Genomic DNA, 25,055 nt, shown 5'->3' on the forward strand with positions numbered 1-25,055 from the left:
CTTATTCAAGTGGATGAGCAGAGGGTGACTCTGTGTGACAGCAGAAAAGTGTGATCAGAGGATTTCATTGAAGATATTTGTTTATTTTTGTTTTTGAACAAAACATTGTTTTGCCATTTTGGCTGGTAATTGCAAATGTAACTCAGTCCTCACAGACAGAAAGTTAAAATGTCGAACACTACAGTAGGAATAAACATGTTTACAGCCTTGGTATTTATAACCAGTTTCATTTCCCATAACTAGTCCAGTTGTAAATGGGTCAGAGCAGGGGTCTCAAACTTAAATGAGCTGGCAACACAACTTGTTTTAACATTGCACTCAACAACAAACAAATCCTCTCTAACACAAAAAAGTAACTTCAAGGGCCAAACTCCATCATATTTTTTTCACGTCAATATACGGGTGGTTAGTTTGAGACCCCTGGGTTAGAGGAAAACATCATCAACTAAATAACTCAAGTCACTTTTGGCACAACACGTATAAATGAAATTACACGTAATCACAGGGTACTTGGGATCTAACAGTGTAATTATTTTTTACACTGAATCGATATCGTGTTACTCAATCTAGAATCGATTTTATTTGGAAAATCAATAATCAAAACCTACCCCCACTTAGTCCCTCCATAACACGTACCCTAGAAAGTACTTGTTTCATTTGAAAACTGTTCTCTCCTTCTTCTCAGCTGGGCCTTTAGCTAGCAACACTGAAAAGAAACTGCACACAAACAGTTCGTGTGTTTGCTGTTTGTTGAGCTGATAGAAATGTTGCATTTGAAATTACCTGACACTCCAAAAAAACCTCACTCCCTTTATGCTCGCTGGTCGTCGGTAGGGCTAGCTAGATGCTGAAGTACCGCAAACATAACTTATGGACACCCGAAGTCGTTCCAGCCACAAGTAATTGTTGCCTCCTGTAATGTTATATATCAAACTGCACCAGTAGAGGGTGGTGTCGTTAAAAAGTAGAAGTATGATCCTGTCCATAAAGTTTATGACATTAAAAGTTACTTGTTCCTTGCTGATGATAAATAAATAAAAAGGCCCACTTAAACCCCTAACTATGGCACATGTGTTTGCCTCTTTCATCTCTTTTTATACCACATCTGGTGATTAATGCACGAGCAGGACTGCCTTTCATGTGTTTCTCGCAATGACGAAGTAATGACTCCATTCAAACACGTCAAACCGAAAGTAACGAGCCTATTTTGAAAATGAAAAAAACCTACTCAAGTGAAGTAGATGTAAATTTAAAACTCTACTTAGCACAGTAACAAAATATTTATCTTTACTGCCCACCTCTGCTGTTGTCCACGTTCAGGTTAATGCATGCACTGTTGATACTTCCGCTGAAGTGTAATCACAAGTGAAACTCGCATTTCTTCTAGAGCCAAACCACACCTACATATATACATTGCAACACGTTCTCACTCCTAACTCATCAAATATGGGACGCAGGGTCAGAGTCTGCTTCGCTTATCAACGACTATGGAAAGTCAGCGAGCAGGGCTGGACTGGGACAAAAAATCGGCCCGGGCATTTTGACTAGAGACCGGCCCACCAGGATAAAGATTAAAAATGTGACGTCATTCAGGGGTAAAACCGCAAAGGATTCTGGGAACTTGTGGCAAGAGGTACTAGCGCACGCAGGCGTTCAATTGAACTCAGTTACACAGTGATAAAAAGAAACCCAAAAAATGCCAAGAAGCTGTTGTATTATTAACTGCAATAGCCGGTCGCATGACAGCCACGGTAAAGAGATCTTTTATTTTTTTTATCGGATTACGTCGTTGAAGAGAAAATTTTTAAGCCATGTTTCCGAAGTAAGAGCCAACGGATGGTCTGGATATACCAAATATAACGTCTCAGAACACTTCAGCTCACATGTTGGTCTCCTCCAAGCATTCCCACAAAGGTCAGAGTTTTGTAGTAGTTAATACGTCATTTTTCTTAACATAATTGGTGATACAGGTTACAAGCAAGTCTGGCACTGAACAGAAATTGTCGCGCTATGCTCCTTTGTTTATTGTGCATAAATAGTGAATTGTCCTGACACAATATTGTGTTTTGCTTCTGTTATTGCCATGGTACATTGACAAAAACATATACTTTTATTCACAGGATAAAACAGTTGTTTTGTATCACTAATTGTCCAGTGCGATTACAACATACATTATTGTTGTCACTGCTACATTTCTGTAATGCTACCAGAAATTATTTCCACTACTAATTAATTACCATTGAGCTCAAAGGTTATATTAATAAACGGTTAACGAATGTGTATTTATGACGACGATTTGTGAGACTGGTAAACTTACCTTTGTTCATACGATGGTCTTTCGTTCTACACGGTGCATTTCAAGGTCCTGCACCCATCCGTCGGTAAACTGTACCTGGGCTTGTTGCAGTGACCTGAAGTTACTAGACTTCATGAGTGTACGCACTCACTCCAAGAACTGTATAATTATAAATCTGAGCGTGGTGAAAGTTGGGCAGCACGCTGACGTCTTTTGTCCCTCTGTGTGCTCGTAAGGGTCTGACCCTTTCACTGGTTTGATTTTTTCCTCGTATTTTTCTTTGTCTTTTCGTCGAGTCTGTCTTTGTACGGACCGGCATTGTTCTCCTTTTGTTTTGTACATTCCTTTTTTGTGCGGCAAAGAAAAAACAAGAAGGTATTGGAACCGGAGAATGAACGTTTTGCGGTGCTGCAAACGCTTGCATTTGATGCGGTACTTGGATTGTTTTGCCACGAGTTCCCGGCATGCAATGCGCGAAAATCACGTGATTGCTAAACAAGGGGGAGGGTGCATCCAGCCTCCTCGGCTGTAATTGGTCCAGCCCAGAGTCGATGATGACCACGACCGTGGCTCAGGGGGTTGGGAAGCGTATCTGTAACCGGAAGGTCGCCGGTTCGATCCCCGGGCTCTCTGTCCTGATCGTTGTGTCCGTGGGCAAGACACTTTACCCTACCGCCTACTGGTGTTGGCCAGAGGGGCCGATGGCGCGATATGGCAGCCTCGCTTCTGTCAGTCTGTCCCAGGGCAGCTGTGGCTACAACCGTAGCTGCCTCCACCAGTGTGTGAATGTGAGAGTGAATGAATAGTGGCATTGTAAAGCGCTTTGGGTGCCTTGAAAAGCGCTATATAAATCCAATCCATTATTATTATTAATTGGCCGATCCAACACCTTTCATTATATATACCCTTCCTAAAAAAAAAAAAAATCCATCGGCCCATAAAAACAAATAATCGCCAGCGGCCCACCGTATGCCCGATGGCCAGTCCAGCTATGCATGTGATAATGTGACTAGAGGGACTGGGCTTCCTGGTCTGCGTCTGCAGGATGATTGGAGGCAAAAGGGGTGAAGTACTCTCTGGCAAACAGAAAGACGTCGTCTGGTTTCCTCAACAACAGCAACTGCAGGAAGTCAGATATTAGTGCTCGAATCTCTGGATGCTGTCTCAAGTATGAGGAGTGGTCGGCCTTAAGCTCTTCCTGCCAAAACAAGACATAAACACACATTCATTTTCTGCTCAGATGGTCAGTAGAGTAATGGAAGTCTAGTATTAATCTCCTGTTGCACATGACCGGCTACCTTTCTGTCCAGAAACTTAGAACGCATCTGCATGTCTTCCTCCCACACAAGGGGGATCTTCTTGAAATCTACTGTAAAATTACAAATACACAAATATCACTGAATCTTTCATTGGAATCATACCTCTTATGTGTGAATATGTGTGTGGGGGATGTGTGTAACCTTTTTCTGCCTTTGATGGCAACTCTAGAAGTCTCATGGTGACTGGTGACCCCACCTGAACTCTGGTCACCAGATGCCTGATCAGAGAATGTAACGAGTCAAATTGAAAGCACTAGTGTAACACATAACAGCAATAATAGCACTTACTTGTTATTCAGAAACCGCTTGAGTTAAACCAGAAAGTCCTCATGTATCACCAATATTCTTTCGCATACAAAAATCAGATGTGTCCTATTCCATAGGTATATCTACACTTTATGGGAACCTTTCCCTTCAAAATGATCATTTTTAGAAACTGAATAGTTCCTAAGATGTCAAGGACACAAAGCAATTAACTATTCTACTATAGCTAATGTTATAGTTTGGACCCACAAAGAAGAAGCATCAATGGCTCCATTAGCAGTGGTTAATAGTTTTGGCTAACATGTGAAAGATCTCTAGTTTAAGACCAGGAGGTGACATAAATCACAAGCAGGGTTGTACCAGGAAGGATGCCTAATCAAACATGTGGGAAATAGTAGAAATTCTTCTTTTATTTACCCCTTTCCCTGTTTCATCCACACCTCTTTAACCTCACTTACTGTCGGAGTTTTCTTATCACTGGTGGGCTCCTTTGTTCCATACCTGAACTTACCTGGCACAGAGTATATAATGACTGCACTCCCTTCCACCTCACTCTGTTTGCTTCTGGACTGGGAACAGCTAAGGTGAGTTAGCTTAATTTACTTATTTAGCTTTAAGTCAGTGACTTGAAATCTAACCTTGTTTGGTCTTTTTAAGAGATTGCTAGTCCATGTGTGGCAATCTTTTGTGTAATTTAAACTACCTTTTTCTACAAGTTAACTGGGGAATCACTGATGGTTCATTCATACTGGTTGCCCATGCTGATAACAGTCCTCTCCTTTTAAACACCTAACTAATGGATCCCTTGTGATTAAGGGAAGCATTCAATAAGTAGTGCTATTGTGTGATTAAAATGATTTGTTGTTTAGTCTACATTAGTGACCTCCTATCAGCAGTAGGTAATATAAACATGAAACTCAACAGTGGGCAGCTGCAGTCTGTTTGGTGCACAGAGGGAGGCAGTAACACAGTCCAACATGTGTGGGATGATGGAGAGGTACATATATTAAGCTTACCCATCATCCAGAAAGTAGCACTGCCAGGTACTGGGGCTGCCCTCCATGGACTGAATAATCCTCTCTACCCCAAATACATCCAGGAGCTCACCCCCGACCTCTAGCTGCCTCTGACCCAGCTCTCTCTGAGCACAAAAGAGACCACAATCAGAGCTCAGTACTCAAACAAGTTACTGATGGACCAGGATGTCTTACACAGGCATAAAGACTTACAAAAGAGGTGTTAATTATGTGTAATCCTGGGTCTAAGGAGACAAACGTCATGTTTTCTGGCATCTTCCTCCTCAGAGCGATCAGGCGCATCAGCAGCAAGCTGGAGCCCTCAGTTACCAGCCCTCTCAGGACAGACATGGGATAGGACATGCTCTCTTCTGTCACCTCCTGTACACACACACACACACACACACACACACACACACACACTCTCGCTTAAGTCCCGTTTGGGGTCGCATATCTTAACTCCCACCCTTTGGGGACACCACTTTCTGTATGGTTTAGAAGCAAGCTGGAGCAGGGGGGCTAGGAGGAGTTGGCCGTCCGGCTGCGGTCTGGGGTGTGGGGCCTCCCTGCTGCTGCAGAGTCGGGGCGGTCTGCCTCTCCCCACCGCAGGGAAAAGGGTAACACCACCTGGGTCTGGGTGCAGTTCCCCCCTCCAGGGGCAGGGGTACCTAGACCCGGTTTGTAGAGTACGCTTGGGGAGTGTGATCGCGTATACAGCGTCTCTTTATATTTGTCTCCACGTCGGTTGAGTGTGAAGTGCACATGAGAGCATGAGGGTGGGAATGGATGTTTGTGTCTGTGTGTGCCTGTATGTTTGTATCTATATGTCAGGTTGGGTATCAGACGCCACCTCTCTGGGGACATCTCGGGCCTTCCAAGGTTTGGAGGCCTATCTCCACCCACCACCACTTCCCCTGCCGGTGGCGGACTCCCTCAGGTGTCGGTGCGTTGGTGGTTCTTTGTATCTGGGGGTGGGCGTCCGGGTACACACCGGCTCACTCCTTGGCGGCCGCTTATTGGGGCTCGCTCGGGCCATTTCGGGGGTGGGGTGCCCCCGGCCTCTCGGCCTGGGGCTCGGTCACTCAGGCACAGCTGGCTGCCGGCGGAGCCCACGGGCGCATCACTGCAACTCCCCCTGGCTTCTGCTCCGCGGCTGCTGAATGAGCCCTCATCTGGGACTCTCCTTAGCTCTTACTGGGACAGTGGCGCAGCTGCCCCTCTGTGGGTCTTCCTTGGTCTCTTGTGTTCTGGGGGCCTCTGGATGTCTGGAGTTTTGATCTCCTCCATACCCGCTTGATACCATAAAGGACAGGGCTGTGGCTCCCCACACTCCCTAACAGATCATTACATGGAGAAACCTTTGGAATGCAAGCATGCTGATCCACACAGGTGTGCACACAGGTGTACACATGGGTATTCACAGATGCGGACTACAGCTTTCTTGGCTGCTGCCTCAAAGCACACTGTGCGCTGTCTATCTTGCGTGCTGAACAATATCGTCTATTATTTAGTATCTATTGATATCTATGACTAGCTAGTTTATTGTGATGGTGCTTTTTTTTCTATTATTATGTTGCTCTTTGTTGTTTGCTGTCTCCTCTGTTTGTTTGTTTGTTTGTTTGTTTGTTTTTTCTCCATACAGGTGACCCAGGAGTTTTTTTTTTTTGTTGTTTTTTTTTTTTTTTTCTCTCTTCCCCCCCTTCTCACCGTCTCTTCTCCCCTTTGGTTTTCTTTCTTTCTCTCCCCCCCTTTCTTTCATTCTTTCCCCCTGTCCTATTAAAAAAAAAAAAAAAAAGATGACAAAGGATGAACTGAAGCTCCGCCATCACGTGATGTCACATGCTGCTGTTTCTGATGTCACTTAAAAAAAAAAAATTAAAAAAAAAGAAGCAAGCTGGCAACTCAGTTTTACTCCTCCAAGACCACACAAATAAAAAATCACTTGAGATTTTCATTTTAAGCAACATTTGTCCAGACAGTATTTTTACCTTCCCATTGGGGACTGGGAATGTTTAATGTCCCCTTTTGGGTCTTCAGCGATACACAGATAAACAAACTATTTTATGCCACTTTTGGGGACCTTACTTCCCTTTTGGGTCTTCAGCAATACACACATACACAAGTTATTTTATGTCAGTTTTGGGGATATTACTTCCCTTAAAGGCAGTTCCTTCAAAGTACAATGTAAGGTTAACTACCCAATCTAACAATAATCTAAACAATAATTAATTAGAATCAGAATCAGAATACTTTATTGATCCCTGGGGGAAATTATTTTTTGTTACAGTGCTCCAATTAAGGTCTCTATTTATCTTGAAGAAATCAAAACTATGTCCAACGTCTCGGCCACAGAACAATTTAAATTTTTGACTGCATTTGTTACTACTGTGTTGTTTTGGGAGTTTATATGCACATCATTAATGCAGAGAAACTTGGATAAAAAAAAATCATCTGTAGTATTGAGTGTTTGTTACCAGCAAATTGTAAGGCAAGAACTTTGCTTCCAAATATGTTCACTGGGAAGAAGTCCCTGGTCCCCTGTCTTCATCTTGATCCTTTTTCTTATTCTATTGTGGTTTTGTTGCCTCCATACCTGACAGAAGAGACTCAATCTCATTGCTTGAGGAATCTGGATTTTGGAGATCAATTTTTTTTCACGTTTCAGGCATTTCTCATGATGCTGCTTCAGTTTGGTTAGTCTTGAGTAGATAAACATAAGTTAAATAGGCAAACATTAGACAGTTAAAATAGTTTTTATATTCTATTTAAACTAAAAGAAATTTCTAATTTCAACTATGAATTGTTTACACAGGTAATTTGTACACAATTACCAAGGGTTCATTTGATTTTCAGAAACTATCCAAACCTATCATAAAAGATTTAATTTAATTATTAATAAACACACTGCTTTAACCTACATTAGAACCAATCAAAATATCCTTTAGCTCATATCTGTGAGTGATAAGACAAGCTGTACGATTTTAGAATGGATATCTTAATTTTAGTTTTCACTGATGTTACGAGTAGATTTAACATGAATAACAAATAGACAAGAGACAATTAAAAACTGCCAAAGAAGATGACTCTTATGACTTCCAGGGACATTTCTAACAAAAATGCACTGCGTTAACCTGAATGAGGACAATCAAAAGGGATATACATAAATGAAATTGAATTGATATAGTACCAGAGTACAGTGATCATTAACTGATCGTCATTAACAATCAGTGACCATAAACGGTTTTGTCACTGATCTCAAGGGTAGATTAATACTAAATACAGAAATATACCCATCCATCCATCCATCTTCATCCGCTTTATCCGAGGCCAGGTCGCGGGGGCAGCAGCCTAAGCAAAGAAGCCCAGACCTCCCTCTCCCCAACCACCTCCTCCAGCTTATCCGGGGGAACACCAAGGCGTTCCCAGGCCAGCCGAGAGATATAATCGGCTGGCCTTTCAAATATACCTCCATTTAAAAATTGCAAAAACATATGCAACAATAGTTATTGGTACACCTGACTCTTATGACTTTTGGGGACATTTCTAACACAAAAACACTCTGCTTTAACCTAAATGGGGACATTCAATGGGAAACTTTCCTTAGGGAACTGGTTAATACAATAAACTCTGATTATTAAACATCTGCATATGTTATGGTATGTGTAAATACTTTTCGGATGGATTTCTTTATCTTAGTCCTCATTCTGATTGGTATTTGTTCCTTATTTTTAAATCTTAGACATAGTGAAGGTTTTTTTTTTTTAACATAACCCTTGCTTGAGTGTGGGGATCATTGATAAATTGTTTACAGACTTCATGGATAGATTTATACTGAAAAAGAACATGATACTATTTTTAGAAAAAAATTCCAAAACATATCCAACTATAGTCATTAGTATGCCATATACTTATGACTTTTTGGGGACGTTTTTAACACAAATACACTCCGCTTTAACCTAAATGGGGACATTCAATGGGAAACTTTCCTTAGGGAACTGGTTAATACAATGAACTCTGATTATTAAACATCTGCATATATTAAGATATGTGTAATGATTTGGGGGATGGATTGCTGTATCTTAGTCCTCATTCTGATTGGTATTTGTTCCATATTTTCAAATCTTAGACATAATGAAGGATTTTACAACATAACCCTTACTTGAGTGTGGGAATCATTGATAAATTGTTCTCCGACTTCATGGGTAGATTTATACAGAAAATAGGGACATGATACCATTTTTTTTTAAAAAATCAAAGCATATCCAACTATAGTCATTAGTATGCAATGTGCTTATGACTTTTGAGAACGTTTCTAACACAAATACACTCCTCTTTAACCTAAATGGGGACATTCAATGGGAAACTTACCTTAGGGAACTGGTAAATACAATGAACTCTGATTATTAAACATCTGCATATATTAAGATATGTGTAATGATTTGGGGGATGGATTGCTGTATCTTAGTCCTCATTCTGATTGGTATTTGTTCCATATTTTCAAATCTTAGACATAATGAAGGATTCTTAGTTTAAGTTCTCTGGGTGGGGTTTGGTTAGAGTTTTAGTGTTCTGGTTTTCTGTCTGTGTTCCATAGTTGCTGTCTCCCCTGTCTGCTGTATCCCCACATCCAATCAGTGTCTGTGTCTGCCCTGGTCCCATGTCTCTGTTCCCTCTGTTGTAGAGATGGACCGATCCGATATTCAGTATCGGTCCGATATTGACGTAAATTACTGGATCGGATATCGGAGAGAAATTTAAAATTTTTAATCCGATCCAGTGAATGTTACAAAAGCACCTCAAAAACTCGCTAACATGGTATAACCCAGGTCATGACCTTAGCACGTCAGAGCAATATGCGTCACGTGATCGAGCGGTTATCGTGTGGGAGAGGTCAGAGCCATCATGTCAGCAGTGTGGACTTATTTCAAACTAAAAGACGAAAAAAGCAAGACTGCCGAATGCAACTTATGCGATGCAAGTGTTTCGCGAGGTGGTAGCAGTGTGGGGATTTTTAACACCACAAACATGATTAAACACTTACAGAAACACCACGCAAAGGAGTATGCGGAATTTAGCCTGGCCTCCAAAGCTAAGCAGAAAAGTGTACCATATCAACAAACGCTTTTGGAAAATATTCAGAGACGTGAGAAATTCCCTCCGGAAAGCAATAGAGCGAAGCTGATAACGGAGAAAATGGTTGAATTTGTTGTGCTTGATGACCAGCCCCTTTCCGTTGTGGAAAATGATGGTTTTCGACGCTTAATTGAGCATTTAGAGCCTCGCTACATGCTGCCAAACCGGCATTTCATCTCGGAGGAAGCTATCCCAGGCAAGTACAAACAGGTGCGCAAGTTCATCTCCGAAAGTTTGGAAATAATTCCCACGTTAAGCATGACGACTGATATTTGGAGCTCGGACGTTTGTCCGTTGTCCCTGCTAAGCCTGACTGTACACTGGATAGACTCGAGTTTTACAATGCAAAAAGCAGTGTTGCAGGCCAAAGAGTTTCGTGGTTCACACACAGGAGAGTCCATCGCTGCAGCTATGGAGGAAATGTTAAATGCGTGGAAAATTCCGAAGAATAAAGTCCACGTTGTTTTGCGAGACAATGCCAGCAATATAAAAAAGGCAATGAGCCGGCTAGGTGTTGCAAGTTTGGGATGCTTCGCGCACACTTTGCAACTTGTGGTGAATGAGGGACTGCTTGCACAATGTGGTGTATGTGATGCTGTGACAGTGGGCAGAAAAATAGTGGGTCACTTCAAACACTCACCACAGGCATATTCGCGTTTGGAGGACATTCAAATGGAGCTGAACATGTCACCCAAACGTCTGATACAAGATGTGCGAACAAGATGGAATAGCACATATTATATGATCAAGATCCTCACAGAACAGAAGCGAGCCTTGTGTGCATATTCTGCAGAGTATGATCTGCCTGCCACACTTAGTGCACAGCAGTGGGGGTTACTGGAAAAGGTCCTGACAGCTCTAGCTCCCTTTGAGGAGTTAACAAAGGAGGTAAGCGCATCATCCTCATCTGCATCTGATGTCATCCCTATTGTCTGCGTCCTTAAGCGCCTGCTCTCCCGAGAAAATGAGGCCGACGATGGAATAAAGAAAATGAAAGGCACTCTTCTCGAAGCGGTTAACAGACGCTTCAGAGACGTGGAATCCGAGCCACTATACACAGTTGCAACACTGCTGGATCCAAGATATAAAGACAGGTATGTAAGGCTTCACTCATGTTATTTTAACAGATCAACTTGTTTTGTGTGTGTCTGTGTGTGTGTGTAAGTGATAGTGCATTAGAGAGAGTGTGTCAGAAAATGGTGAGGACATTCTAAATTAGTTGTGATAGACTTGTCATTCAGTCAGGACACCACCATTGCACATTATAACATGTATTGTCTGATTCAGAGTAGTACAGCAAAGTATGTTGAGGTCTTTATAATGGGCATGGAATAAATAGCAAGAATGAGGAATGATAGTTTAATCACACTGCTGAATGATACTAATGATAAATTTAATGATTGTTTAATATTCAAGTTTGGACTTTTTTCATTTCAGGTACTTCACGAGTGTAGAAACCTCAAAACAAGCTAAAGATGCTTTGTTGGCAGAGGTGAGGAAGATGGAGTTTTTGAGAACTACATTACACTGCTACATTACTACATTACACTGCAAATACACTGCTGTCAGACTCCATAATAAAGACTTTAACTGATCAAACACACACATCCATACATATGCAATAATACTAAGTGCAATAATCCTTTCTGTCATCGTTGTATTTTTACTCAGTTGTATATAGCATTTGTATTTGTATTCTATTTTTATCTTATTGTATATTTATTTTATTTTATTCTACTGTATATAGTATTTTATTTTATTCAATTCTGTACAGTTGTGTACTGTATTTATTCTTATTGTATCCTAATTTTTGCCTCATAACTTTTGCACTGTCCACTTCCTGCTGTGACAAAACAAATTTCCCACGTGTGGGACTAATAAAGGTTATCTTATCTTATCTTATCTTATCTTATTAAACTCCTCAGAGCCAGCAGAGGGGACATCAGCAGTCTTGGAGCCAGCAAAGAAGACTCCACGGGTGGAATCTTCCAGCCAAAGCAGACTTGAAAGTGTTTTTGATGAAATCCTGAAGAAAAACACTCAAGATCCTGTTCCTCAGTTAGCCACGACAAGTGCACGCATTGAAGTGCAAACTTACCTTAGTGAGCCAACCATTCAACGCTCAGATAATCCACTGCTGTACTGGCAAGTCAACAAACTTAGATTTCCCACTCTGGTTTCTACAGCAGCTAAATTTCTCTGTGCACCTACCACAAGTATTGAGAGTGAGAGACTCTTCAGTACAGCCTCCATTATCATTAATGAAAGGAGAAGCAGGCTGACAGCTGAGAAGGTTGAAATGTTGATCTTTCTGAAGAAGAACCTACCTCTCATGTTAAAGTGAAAAAAAAAGTTACAACTGCATTATTACAAGAATGTTGTTTGCTCTGCTAAAATTGCAACTTTTTTCAGTACCAAAGGGGTTTTGAAATTTGCATAAAGTTGCACTTTTATTTACTTGAATTTTACTTTAAATACTTCAAGATTTAAAATTCTGCATAATGTTGCACTTTTATTTTGATTAATGTTACTTTAAATACTTTGAGATTTAAAGTTCTGCATAATGTTGCACTTTTATTTTGATTAATGTTACTTTATACTTTGAGATTTAAAGTTCTGCATAATGTTGCACTTTTATTTTGATGAATGTTACTTGTCTGGTTTTGCTTCCCCTTGTCTCGTTAGGCCTGATTTGCCCCAGCTGTGTTTCCCTCCTGTTACCCATTCCCTGATTGCTCCTTCTGTGTATTTTAGCTCTGTGTTTCTCTGTGTCTGTGTCACGATCTACCGTTTATTTTGCTGTGTGTTTTGTCAGTCCACCGGTGTTATTTTATTTTGAGTTTTTCCAGTTATGTTATGTTTGAGTTCAGCATTAAAGCTGTTTCGGTTTAAGTTTGTCTCTGGGGTCTGCACCTTTGGGTCCTATTCCTGTCCGCACACAGCCGTCACACACCAGAAGACCCTTACTTGAGTGTGGGAATCATTGATAAATTGTTCTCTGACTTCATGGGTAGGTTTATACAGAAAAAGGGACATGATACCATTTAAAAAAAAAAAAAAAAAAAAAATACAAAACTATATCCAACTATAGTCATTAGAATGCCATATGCTTATGACTTTTGGGGACGTTTCTAACACAAATACACTCCTCTTTAACCTAAATGGGGACATTCAATGGGAAACTTACCTTAGGGAACTGGTAAATACAATGAACTCTGATTATTAAACATCTGCATATATTAAGATATGTGTAATGATTTGGGGGATGGATTGCTGTATCTTAGTCCTCATTCTGATTGGTATTTGTTCCATATTTTCAAATCTTAGACATAATGAAGGATTTTACAACATAACCCTTACTTGAGTGTGGTGATCATTGATAAATTGTTCTCGAACTTCATGTATGGAGTTATACTGAAAAAGGGACATGACACTATTTTTAAAAATACAATACAAAAGTGTATCCAACTATAGTCATTAGTATGCCATATGCTTATGACTTTTGAGGACGTTTCTAACACAAATACACTCTGCTTTAACCTAGATGGGGACATTCAATGAGAAACTTTCCTTAGGGAACTGGTAAATACAATGAACTCTGATTATTAAACATATGCATATGTTGAGGTATGTGTAATGATTTGGGGGATGGATTGCTTTATCTTAGTCCTCATTCTGATTGGTATTTGTTCCATATTTTCAAATCTTAGACATAATGAAGGATTCTTAGTTTAGGTTCTCTGGGTGGGGTTTGGTTAGAGTTTTAGTGTTCTGGTTTTCTGTCTGTGTTCCATAGTTGCTGTCTCCCCCGTCTGCTGTATCCCCACATCCAATCAGTGTCTGTGTCTGCCCTGGTCCCACGTCTCTGTTCCCTCTGTTGTAGTGCCTGCATGTGAGTCTGTGTCCTTTCTTCAGTCTGTGTTATGGGTTTCCTGTTTTACTTTGAAAGTCCATGTCTGATGTTAATGTGTCTGGTTTTGCTTCCCCTTGTCTCGTTAGGCCTGATTTGCCCCAGCTGTGTTTCCCTCCTGTTACCCATTCCCTGATTGCTCCTTCTGTGTATTTTAGCTCTGTGTTTCTCTGTGTCTGTGTCGCGATCTACCGTTTATTTTGCTGTGTGTTTTGTCAGTCCACTGGTGTTATTTTATTTTGAGTTTTTCCAGTTATGTTATGTTTGAGTTCAGCATTAAAGCTGTTTCGGTTTAAGTTTGTCTCTGGAGTCTGCACCTTTGGGTCCTATTCCTGTCCGCATACAGCCGTCACACAACAGAAGACCCTTACTTGAGTGTGGGGATCATTGATAAATTGTTTACAGACTTTATGGGTAGATTTATACTGAAAAAGGGACATGATACTATTTTTAGAAAAAAAAATCCCGCAACATATCCAACTATAGTCATTAGTATGCCATATGCTTATGACTTTTGGGGAATACACTCCACTTCAACCTAAATGGGGACATTCACAATCCTGCAGCTTATTTATGTTTCTTTGTTTCAGAATAATAAATAAATTAAACAAATAACATAATATTCCCCTTCATAAAGCTTATTTATTTTTTCCGTTTCATTAGCCTCTCTTAATTAAAAAGATAATCCTCATTGTTAGCTTGCACATGAAAAACTTGAGGATGCTAATAAACATATTTTATTATTTTAGAATCATAAAAGCATAAAAAAATGAAATCCCTTAAAATATTGAAAGTTTGGTTCATTCAAACATCCCTTGATGTTTAATCCAAGACAGCTCTGAATGTGTAACTTATATGTGGCTAGCTTTTTCGGGTTAATTAGCTCAAGTCTTTTTATTCCAAATCAAGGGCACATCTAGCAAACCAGTATTAGCAGTTATTACTAAATAACTTTCTTACATTCAAACAGAAAATTCTGAAACTTGTCAGCAGACACTTAAGATATAGGTATAAGAAACTAAAAAAGTTTTAATCACTCTTCATACTTTTAAAGCTGCTCTACATGCTGCTGCTTGCACACACCTCCATGGCTGCGATCAAGGCCTATGGTGACATAGAAGTCTTACCTCACCTCCCCTACCTTTAGGCTGTCCCTGCTCTGTCCCTCTTCACTCTCACACACACGAACTCCAGACCTGCATTCATCTCTTTCCTCTGATCCCCCCCACCCGACAGACATACAAAACTCTAAACATCGCCCTTTGACTGACTGCCCCACCCCCACTTGCACACGAACTCTTTCCCGAAAGCACTCTGATTGTATGACACTAGTGTTCATTGTATTATGTTGTACATAGGACTTTTTGTTTTTATCTTTAAGTTGTTCACTGTACACTGTAGACCGTGGGAGCATTACAATTTAAAATCCCTGTGTATCATCTGTACATGTGGGTTTTCAGAATAAAGCTGACTTTGAATTTGACTTGAGTCAAGCTCTGCACATATCTCTAAGGCCCAGTCAACCATGCTACAGGAGCTAATCTTTCCTGCTTGTATCCAGGATATCATTTTTTTCTGTCATGATCCATATGTAATGACCATTGTCTTACACAGTTTTTGATCAGCTCTTAAAGAGACTTTGGTGAGAATTAAGTTTTATGCCATATGCTTGTGACTTTTTATGCTTTTTAGGCAGTATTTTACATACTGCCTAAAAGGTATTAACATTGAAATTTAAATTTAGCTCAGCTGTTTCACCAAATTTTGGATCCCTGCACCATTCAACAGAAATTCAAGAAACATCTTAAATATGTTGCAATACAAGTATCAAGAATTTAGAGTAATTTATGTCAAGCTGCAGTTCAGAAAGCAAATATGAACCTAAAGTGCTCCATTATTTCATGCATCTGCGTCACATCATGCCAAATAATTCTTTAAAAAATATTAAAACTATTTATATCATAATTACGTGAAATATGACTCTTTTGTATTTTCTAGTGTCTTCTTTACCCTTTGAAAATATTATCTACTAAATAGTCTACTGATTTCTGTTATTTAGTCAAGAGAACAAATGTTTGTTTATATAAAACCATTCATACAAAAGAATGTTGAATAAGATTTTCAAGTCAAGTCAAAGTCAAGTCAAGTCAACTTTATTTGTCAATTCTGCCACATGTACAGGACATACACAGAATAGAAATTGCGTTACTCTCAAACCCTAGTGATTAGAAAAATGCAAATAAAATAATTAAAAAGTAAAAATTTAAATAAATACAATACAATTTTACGTATAACAAAAAAAAGCTATGCAATATACAATATACAATATTCAAGTAAGAAGGCATAGTGGTGCAAAATAGGCAAATAGTGCAAATGGAGATTTAGTAGTGTACGGTAAGAGATAGTGTAACAACAAAGTCTTATGAGGTAATGGCAGTCCAATGCTCCACAAAGTGACTGGAGCAGGCCAGTGAGTGCGTCAGAGAGTGAGTGTGTGTGTGTGTGTGTGACAGAGTTCAGTGAGACCGTGGTGGAGAAGAGGGGAGAGGGGGGCAGAATCGGGAGGGAGTTTAGCTTCCTGACAGCCTGATGGATGAAGCTGTCCTTCAGTCTGCTGGTCCTGGCCTGGAGACTCCGCAGTCTCCTCCCTGACGGCAGCAGCTTGAAGAAGCTTTGCATTGGGTGCGTGGGATCAGCCGCTATGCAAAGGGCTTTTTTAGTGAGACGGGTGCTGTAAATGTCCTGGAGGGAGGGGAGAGAGACACCAATGATCCTCTCTGCAGCTCTCACTATGCGTTGGAGGGTTCTATGGCAGGACGCATTGCAGGCTCCAAACCACACAGTGATGCAGCTCGACAAGATGCTCTCGATGGTGCCTCTGTAGAAAGTGTGCATGATGGGGGCTGGAGCTCCTGCTCTTCTTAGTTTGCGGAGAAAGAAGAGACGCTGCTGTGATTTCTTGGCCAGTGCTGTGGTGTTGTACGTCCAGGAGAGATCCTCTGTGATGTGCACACCCAAGAACTTGGTGCTGCTCACTCTCTCCACAGACGCTCCGTCAATGGTCAGAGGAGCATGTTGGGTGTGCATTCTCCTGAAGTCCACAACAATCTCCTTCGTCTTCTCCACATTCAGAGAGAGATTGTTGTCAGCACACCACGTGGCCAGGCGTCTCACCTCACTTCTGTAGTCGGTCTCATCCCTGTTGCTAATGAGACCCACCACCGTTGTGTCGTCCGCAAACTTGATGAAGAGGTTGGAGCTGTGTGATGGAGTGCAGTCATGGGTCAGCAGAGTGAAGAGGAGGGGGCTCAGCACACATCCCTGCGGGGCCCCCGTGTTTAAAATGATGGTGCTGGATGTATTACTGCCGACCCGTACTGCTTGAGGTCTTCCGGTGAGGAAATCCAACAGCCAGTTGCACAGTGAGGTGTTGAGCCCCAGCTGGACCAGTTTTTGAGTGAGCTGTTGGGGGATTATAGTGTTGAATGCTGAACTGAAGTCTATGAACAGCATTCGAACATATGAATCTTTTTTGTCCAGGTGTGTGAGTGCTGAGTGGAGTGCAGTGGAGATGGCATCATCGGTTGAGCGATTGGGCCGATACGCAAACTGGAAGGGGTCCAGGGAGGGGGGTAGGACAGTCTTGATGTGCTGCATGACTAGTCGTTCGAAGCACTTCATCAGGATGGGAGTAAGTGCAACAGGACGGTAGTCATTAAAGCAGGAGGGAGATGACTTTTTTGGGACCGGAATGATTGTGGTGGCTTTAAAACATGTGGGGACGACAGCCTGGATGAGTGATATGTTGAAGATGTCTGTGAAGACATCAGTGAGTTCCACTGCACAGTCTCTCAGTGCACGACCAGGAATGTTGTCAGGACCCGGAGCTTTACGTGCATTGATCCTGCTGAGGGATCTCCTCACGCTGTCCGGGGACAGAGTCATCACCTGGTCACCAGGAGGGGGTGGGGTCTTCTGTGCAGTGGTGCTGTTTCGGACTTCAAAGCGAGCAAAGATCAGTAAATTAAAAGAAATCTTACACTATAATAATATAAGGGTTAGGGAGAGGTAATACACACACAAAAAAATCCAAGAAATGTCACTTTTGGGGACAGTGGAAATTCTTGCAATTTCACACACTTCCACTAGGGGAAACATAGAGTTATACGCAGATTGCGAAAATTTTGGGGGGCAATGTCATACACATACACAAAAAATCTAAAAAATGTCACTTTTGGGGACTGGTGAGATTTTTGGATTAAAATACGTTTTAGAGCATGCTGAACGTTGTTAGAGGTAAATCTAATTGGGGACGGTGGTTTTGGTCCCCAAAGGGAGAGGTGTCCTAAATTGACTGGTGTGTGAGCTGATAGAAGTCCCCAATTTTGACACAAGCAAACTCTCACACACACACACACACACACACACACACACACACACACACACACACACACACACACACACACACACACACACACACACACACACACACACACAAATGACAACATGCAGTGAATGCGCAACAGTAAGTAAGGATTTTGTAAATACTGGACTAACTCTTGCAAAGAGAGCATGGAAGTTACTCTGAATGACTGTGGTACTGTTTCATTAATATATTAGTGAGTTGACCTATAAAGCAGTGGTTATCTGACCTCTCCCACAGTCGTAACCTTATGGATCACCATCTGCCCATCACACTGCACCATGTGACACCTCTTGTCCACACTATGGCCCTCGAGCTGAGGAGAGAAGTATAGAAGCACATCAAAGGTGCAATATTTCCACTTAATGCATCTGCTGAGCTGAGTCAATGTAAAAAGAAACAGCCCGGAAAGGATTCAGCGACTCACCTTGACATATTCATGGTGATCTTCCTCCAGCACGTCCAGGTCAGTCGTTAGGTAGGCTTAAACAGAGTAAAGGGTATGAAGAGAAATACTAACAACAGGAAACCGCAAAGATCAGTTTGTCCTAGCATCCTCTGCCTACTGTCACCTGTCACTGCTGTCCCACAGGGGCAGTCATCAATGGCTCCGTGGCTCTGAGCATGAAGCATCATGCATGGCTGCTCTCTCCGGGCAAACTCCACCGTCACACTGAACTCCCCCAGCTCTCTCCCCCCCTCTGATACAGTCACCAGCGAGTCTGCAAACACACACTTCTGCAGCTCGGCAGGCTCTGAGAAGCGAAGGGACACAGAAGGTAAAGCCAAAGTGGACAGATTCAAATATCTGTAATGATTTCACGGTTTTTTGCTTTTCAGGTAGTTTTGGACTCAGCTTTTTCCTACCGACCATATTAGCCTAAATTGGATGCGAACTCACCGATGCCGGACATGAACGTGACAGCTTCGTCAGAGGCTTCCAGCTCCTGTCGCTGTTCAGGTCCTTCAGTCCCCGCTGAAAAACCCACAGCAGTCTGTTCACCCAGCGTGGCTTCCATCTTTAAAACAGCCTGAAAAGTGTGTGGGAGCAACTTCACAGGACACTCGCCTGCCTCGACAGGCAGTCTGTCTGGGTAATTTTATGCAAAGCAGTCTTATCCCACACTTTTCCTGCTTAGCATTTTTCTGCTACGGAAGGGAAGCTGACGACCAAATCTCTGTTGGCATGGCAACGACGCTGCAGTACCGTAAAGACCATTGTATGTGTACATTGTAGGCTGACTATTCACCACCAAATCTAGAGGAAGGAATTATACAAAAATAGAGGCGCTGTACATAAGCTAATAAAAAACAAAACAAAGAACACTGATTACTATTCCTCCTAAAAACCAGCAATTAATTTTTGTGAATTAATTTACTTAAGTCTGAGATCTTTACATCAAGCAAACAATTATGCAATACAATAGTGAATTCAGATCATAATTCTGATTGCAAAAGCTGTTAGACAGAACAATCTTAAAAACAGTCCTACTGTACTGTCAGGAGGACATCCTGGGCCACATTTGTGGGGGTCAGTCTAGCAGGCAACATGCTTGCTTTTCAAAATGATGGCCATTTCACATGTTATAGCAACAAGGGAGCTTAAGTGATCTTTTTTTTTTTATTTAAAAGGGACAGTGCAGTTTAACATATTTCAAGTGCAAGACATGAAACTGATGTACCGCACACAGGTTTATAGCTACTGCTAATTTTCAACAATTGTCCCTTGTTGGGCTTACAATCTAAATAGATACATTTGTAGATATTATGTTTCTGTTGCTAAAAGTCGATTTTTTTTTCATTCAATATTCTTGGGGATTCTTATTTTGAATTTAGTAGGACTTCAGAAATGTACAGTAAACCTATCCCACTTAACCTTAAACAAATGTTTGATTCAGTGTCCTTTGTAGTGGACAGCAAGACTCCCACATTTTCAATCTGTGTCCACACTTCAGGAAGCAGAGGGCTGAGTGATGTAGAGTTCTTTTAAATTCTGGATTTCACTCAGTCAGACTTGCATATAGGATGAGGTGGAGGAGTGCAGGGAGGTGAGAGTCAGAGGGCACACCAGCTTCTGAGGAGCCTGAGAAGGAAGCCACTGTCACTTATGGACAAGCGTGTAACCAAAGGTGTTTTTTGGCTCTACCCGTTCTTTCTTTATGGATTCAATTTCAACCCTATTAACACTGGGTTGAAAGACTAACAATAAACATGAAAACAGGGCAACTCTGTCTATAACCACCATGACTGGAGGATCACTGATTACATCAGTGATCAGACAGCCAGGTTCTTGAAAGTGTCAAAGCACACAAACCAAAGGGAGATGCTCATCTCTGCAGGCAGCCCAAACATTTATAAGCTGCATATCATACGTTAATATCTATGACATGACTTGAATCTGGATATATTCAGTACTATTTATAGCAATTTCAATGCATATAGACAGATTGTTTAAGACTGTTACTTTCCAGCACTGACAAGATGACTTCAATGTGTGATCAGGGGATCAGACGATAGAAGGCCAGTGCAGATGTTTCCTACAGCACTTACGCAATATCTATTAACCATAATAGGCTTCAGCTGTGGTCTCTTTGCTCCAGCATAGACTACTCAAACACTGGGATGTCCTTCTCTGAACTTCACCTTCCTTTTTCAAATCAAGTATTTCCCTTCATCTAACAGTTCAGAGATCCACATGAAAAAAACAAAACAAAATGAGGGACAGAAGAAAATAAACAACATTTTTGAAAAAAGGTTTTGCTGGAACATGTTTCTTTCAACCACATATGGTAGCCATGGTAACTTTCAGGATTTGTGGAGGGAGAAATCAAGTCAAACTGTTCTGAAGCAAACTAATGTATTCTGAGAGAATTAAAAGACATTATAACAAGTTAAATGTAACATTTTTATTGTTACTATCAGGAGAGTGTTGTGAGATTTGTTGTTTGAAATAAAAGTAACTTTTTTGATTAAGTAATGTTACTAGGTTTAAGAATGTAAAGGCTCAGTTTAGGAAAAGCACCCGTGAAGCTCTACTGCAGCACATGTAAAAACCTCCCAACACAAATAACACCAGTTGTGTTCCCAGTCTGAGATTTATTCTTTGATATAAAACTGCTACAGTATAAAATGCAGCACCTCAATGCGAGATTCAGATTTAGAAAAATAAAAGATTTAAAATGATGGAAAATATAAAGGGAACATTTTAAGAAACATAATAAGTAATCATGCATCCCTAGTTGCACAGTAAGATGTGCTGTATTTCCATGATGACTTTAGGTGCGCTGAGGTGGCAGCACAAGTTTCTTTCTCAGGGTGAATCTCACTTCAGGCATCTGCTTGGCCAACGAGGAGGTTACTCAATGTGCTACATCATCGTTCACGTAGTGGAGGATGGAGACAATGTCTTCGCCCCTAAGAGCATTTATAGAGATACAAAAACATGTTGATATCACTGTCAGGGCCAGTGTGCACATGTGTTTGGTGATTTTAAAACAATTACCTGGGACAGCGCTCCTTCAGCTGCTCACAAAGAGACTGAACAAACCAGCTTCCATCGACTATATGTCTAAGTGAAGCATGATCTTCAACAGTGGCTATGGCAACCAGAACATCAGCTTCCTCAGGGATGGTCAATGGTGAAGTTCTCCATATCGTTCATCTGCACTCCACGCTGTATGTTACTTCCTTGGCAGGCCTGGATCAGGAACACTTTGGGCTTACCGGTGAGGACGGACTGGTCACACCCCCTGAACTTTCGGGTAATTTCTTTAATGGGGAGGGGGTTCCTGTCAGTTCCCAAAGCTACACCCCTTTTTCCGTGACTCAGAATAGAGCAGATGAAAGCATCACCGTGCTCAAGAACCTGCAGAGGATCAACAAAGCTGCTGCCATCCCACTCTTTAAAATTGAACTTCTGCAGCTGAGACATGTCTGCCAGGGAAGCAACAAACGTCAGTACCTGATCCATCTGATCCTTGTTCAGGTCTTCACACATCAGCACTCTGAAGCCCAGACACCTGAACACCTCTGCCAAGCTTTCTGCAAAAAATGTAATTAGAGAAAAATATTTAAGCACCAGATACTAACAAGAAAGAATAAAAAATCTGCCCCTGAAACTTACGGGCGTCTTTATCTGTCCCTCTTCTCTGTGAACCATCCTTGAAGTTCTTATTGTTTATGATCACGCAGAGGCCGACGGGCCGGCTAATGATTTGATAAACATCCTAAAGAGTGGACACCAAGATTTTACATGTGTTACTACAGGATGCGTAACCACAGAATTTCATCTACATATCTGCCTCAAGCGATGTCACAAGTGTAGGAGGCTGGTTCTGCATCAGCATCTTCCCTGTGACATATTCCCATCTTGTGGCAGAACATGTGAGGGAAGAACAATAAAACTGAGGTAAACAACCAAACACAACAGGAGACAGTGTATTTCTATACAGTGTTGCGTGAACTGGACATGTGTGTGCTTAATAGACTGGCAAATTACAGCAGGATTTTCCTATCCTCGGTCAGAAGGCACAGGTGACTTATATGATGAAAAAGAGGGTCCACAGCAATGATAATTAGGGTTCCTTTAATCCAAACATCTCCAGAAGTGAATTCGTGTGAGTATATGTATGTGTGGTTCTGTAAAAATAACAGAAATTACAATTAGCAAACAATTAAGTCAACCAAACTGGTCTAAATAATACAGAAAGGGTTGAACAGAAATGACTAAACACCACCCCCTGGCGGACACAAATGGGCTGCTGCACAGGGATAGACTCCATCTTTACTTTGGGCAGCTCAGTTCACAAGGGTAGCGCCATTTTGGTCAAATCAGCGCGAATATACATTGCCTCGTGGCTACACGAACAGCTGGAAAACTCTACTAAGCATCACCCAATGTACATAGCTAAATATATGATAAGTTACAACCATAGAACAAACAAATACAAGGCACTTACTTATCATTCACGCACACGCACTACACATGTTCAGTACAACAGCCCAGCTCCATCAGCGCTATCACGGTGAACCAGCGCAAACACCAACAAAGGATGGGAGGAATGTACCATCTGTGGTTAGAGGGGGTCCGTGGAACAGTCTATATACACAAATCACAGGGGTTTTATACAGCCGCCCCCTAATGTGTATAACACATTAGTAAACATTAAAAACCCATGTGAATATAACTAAGGACATTCAACTAACAGTTCAGGTAAAATGATAAGTTTTGACACAGGCCGTTGGTATTTATGTTCCCCAATGGCGACTTCAGCTACTCGCACCTGTCCATCCGGGCTGGGAAACACCTGTGTTACCTGTCCTACGGACCAGGAAGCCCGTGGGAGCTGATAGTCCACCACCATGACAGTCTGTCCCACTTTCAAAGGTGGAGTAGTCTGGTTCCACTTCTGGCGAGGCTGCAGTCCAGGCAAGTAGCGCTGAATGAACTGAGTCCAGAACTGGTCCGCTACGACTTGGCTGTGACGCCATTTCCACCTTCCAAGTTCTTCTCTGGTTCCATAAACTGCCTGGGGAAGGGAAGCATCGCGCCGCCCCATGAGCAACATATTTGGCGTGATCGGATCAACATCTGCAATATCCGAGGAAACGTATCCCAGTGGCTTGGAATTAAGTATGCCCTCTACTTCAACAAGAACAGTAAGCAACAAATCCTCTGGCACCGCTTGACCTTTGAGGGCAACTTGAAGTGCAGATTTGACTGAACGGATCTCCCGTTCCCAGGCTCCCCCAAAATGTGGAGCATGCGGAGGGTTGAAGTGGAAAGTGATGCTCTGTTCACTGAGCTTCTCCTGCAGTCGTGGCTCCATCACTTTGAATGCCTCCTGCAGCTCTCTGTCTCCTCCTCTGAAATTGGTGCCCTGATCACTCAGTATTTCAAAGGGTTTTCCTCTTCGAGCAATAAATCTGCGCAGAGCCATGAGAAAGGAGTCAGTGTCCATACCAGTGAGAAGGTCGAGGTGAATGCAGCGGGTCGTAAGGCATTTAAATATAATGCCCCACCGTTTCTCTTGTCTCCTGCCTATCTTTATAGTGAAAGGGCCAAAACAGTCAATTCCTGTGGACCAGAATGGCGGCTGATTTAATCGCAAGCGGGTAGCAGGGAGATCAGACATCTTCGGTGAAACAGGCTTGGCTCTCCACTTCTTACACTCCAAACAGCGATACTGATGCTTCCTTATGGCCTGTCTGCCTCTTAAAATCCAATACCTGCGTCTCAATTCGGCAAAAACACGTTCTGGGCCAGGATGCAGGAGACGTGTATCATAGTCTTTGATGATGAGCTGAGTAGTAGGATGGTCTGGTGACAACACGATAGGATGCAGAGTGTCAACATCCATCTGCTCTGCTCGCCGGAGACGTCCACCTACTCGTATGAGGCCAAGCTGACTGTCATATTCGGGAGAAAGGTTGCTCAGTCTGCTGTCTTTGTACACCTCTTTCCCAGATTTGAGTGTGTGTACTTCAACAGGGAAGCTATCTTGTTGTGCCTGTTTGAGAATTTGAACTTCAGTCTCTAGTCGTTGTGCCGCTGACATAGGGAGGACAGCCGCCCCGTGAGAAGACAGGTGGGTGGCCTGCACCAAATCAGCCCAGGTGTTGTATGCAGGATCAGACTGTGCCAAATCTGTAGTGACATAGGCACAGAAAGCTGATTTCTTTAACTCAGTATTAT

At 41.8% G+C, this 25,055-nt stretch overlaps 1 protein-coding gene across 2 annotated transcripts; it reads right to left on the reverse strand.

The window, feature by feature from the left end:
- Positions 1-3,294: 3,294 nt before the first annotated feature.
- On the reverse strand, positions 3,295-19,542 carry LOC146688208 (ciliogenesis-associated TTC17-interacting protein-like). 2 transcript variants are annotated; one of them, XM_085438499.1, is made up of 9 exons: positions 19,263-19,542; positions 18,934-19,116; positions 18,789-18,844; positions 18,591-18,677; positions 5,109-5,276; positions 4,896-5,020; positions 3,757-3,833; positions 3,595-3,662; positions 3,295-3,494 (listed from the first exon to the last, which is right to left on the reverse strand). In XM_085438499.1, the coding sequence occupies exons 1-9, from the start codon at positions 19,378-19,380 to the stop codon at positions 3,306-3,308; spliced, it is 1,071 nt and encodes a 356-aa protein (XP_085294625.1). In that variant the 5' UTR covers positions 19,381-19,542; the 3' UTR covers positions 3,295-3,305. The 2 variants fall into 2 exon arrangements, with proteins under 2 accessions (XP_085294625.1, XP_085294624.1); XM_085438498.1 differs by having other exon boundaries at positions 3,595-3,665.
- Positions 19,543-25,055: the final 5,513 nt, after the last annotated feature.

This window comes from Copadichromis virginalis, linkage group LG18 (assembly GCF_057382275.1).
Source record: "Copadichromis virginalis isolate Kocher_CV1m ecotype Utaka linkage group LG18, C_Virginalis_male_GT1.1, whole genome shotgun sequence".
In the NCBI taxonomy this organism is placed as follows: Eukaryota; Metazoa; Chordata; class Actinopteri; order Cichliformes; family Cichlidae; genus Copadichromis; species Copadichromis virginalis.

What these genes read in the sequence shown, in the direction of transcription:
- LOC146688208 (XM_085438498.1), bottom strand. Translation starts at nt 19,380, where the DNA reads ATGGAAGCCACGCTGGGTGAACAGACTGCTGTGGGTTTTTCAGCGGGG. An exon ending in CACGTTCATGTCCGGCATCG is followed by an intron (nt 19,117 to 19,262) that starts GTGAGTTCGCAT and finishes TTCGCTTCTCAG; the next exon opens with AGCCTGCCGAGCTGCAGAAG. An exon ending in ATCACCATGAATATGTCAAG is followed by an intron (nt 18,678 to 18,788) that starts GTGAGTCGCTGA and finishes TTCTCTCCTCAG; the next exon opens with CTCGAGGGCCATAGTGTGGA.